This window comes from Echinococcus granulosus (assembly GCF_000524195.1).
Source record: "Echinococcus granulosus chromosome Unknown EG_S00081, whole genome shotgun sequence".
NCBI lineage: Eukaryota > Metazoa > Platyhelminthes > Cestoda > Cyclophyllidea > Taeniidae > Echinococcus > Echinococcus granulosus.
This window is the reverse complement of record NW_020170461.1, coordinates 11,715-12,950: the sequence shown is the minus strand read 5'-3', so window position 1 is coordinate 12,950 and position 1,236 is coordinate 11,715. Positions and strand designations below refer to the sequence as shown.

At 41.2% G+C, this 1,236-nt stretch overlaps 1 protein-coding gene across 1 annotated transcript in view; it reads right to left on the bottom strand. All coding sequences in view use genetic code 11, as the record gives it.

Moving 5' to 3' along the window:
- The window catches only part of EGR_07559 (hypothetical protein), a gene marked incomplete at both ends in the record, with an annotated part of 8,045 nt that overhangs the window by 3,035 nt on the left and 3,774 nt on the right, over nucleotides 1-1,236 (bottom strand). The window contains one exon of the mRNA XM_024496808.1: nucleotides 731-814. Coding sequence (XP_024348744.1) covers nucleotides 731-814 — 84 coding nt within the window. The remainder of the gene's footprint in view (nucleotides 1-730; nucleotides 815-1,236) is intronic.

The window sequence follows — 1,236 nt, the reverse complement described above, 5'->3', positions numbered from 1 at the left end:
CAAATATGTCACATCGTCATTTGCAAAACTGTAAAAACACTGATTGCGTTGATACACATTTTAGCTTTTGCGCCTCTGGCACACTCCTACATTGCAACACTGATACCATTAATTAAAAGACAGGGTAATAATTATTCAAGTTCTGGCTCCCCTTCTTTCCAGTGCTACAAAATACTCACGGGTTGTTTTTGAAACCCGGTCATGCACAATAAGTGCAACGTTTCATACATTCCTCGATAAGCACGAGAGGGATGTCAAATGGGATAATATAAGGCAAAAGAGCCATTAAACCCAATGAGGCTGCTTCAAAGCCAGTTCAGCAGCCTCAAAAGCAGCAGATTGCTTCCTTACCTCCGATTTGGGCATAATGAATGATGAGATTGTTTGAACTCCGTCAATAAGGCCTAATTACACATTCACAATTGACCAACACATGCAAGCCTCGATGTGGTTACTCAATTCGCCCCTTTAGGGATGATGTCACAGACCTCACATGATCTTCACCACTTCGTGTCAGTCATGTGGATATAACCACCTACTGGATTACCGTCCACCCATTGGCAAGATTAACCCTCGTAGATGACCAATTCGGATGCATTAAATAAGTATTTCAATCCGAGGCTGAGTAAATGTGATGGATGTGATGCGATAAGATCTCATGTCTGCTCATTAAGTGCTCCACTTTAATTTCTTGCCTTTTTACTTAGACTGATCTGCTCCATCTACCTACCCATCAATTCCAAAGCCAACAAAGAACCAATTCTAGCTTGACTTTCCGAGTTCACTGTTAATAGGAATGACAACACTGGTATTTCTGAAACAACAAAAAATAGCATATAGTTCACGTTTCACATTTTGGTATCATTCCTTTAAACACAATAGCCATTCTCACTCGCTACTATCCTTCTAAAAATTCCAGCCCATTTTACTCTCCACTAAGACTAAAGCAAATGTAAGGATACAATTTTCAAGCTGCAGCTTCATCAAACTATTCACCAATCATTCCTTCACCATCTTCACTTTTTTTCCACCTTCACCTTAATCATCAATTTATTTTCCGCCTCTTTCAATCCGTCAGGTGTGCCAATTGTAGTTGCAGTTTGTCAGACCACAGGCAGTTGAATTATCAGATCAGGAATCGCGTGGCCTCATTTGGCTCCTCGCGTCTCGAGTAACGATTTCCCTTCATCGTCCATTGCACTTCTCACTCTCTCACAGATGTGCTGCTTCACCAGG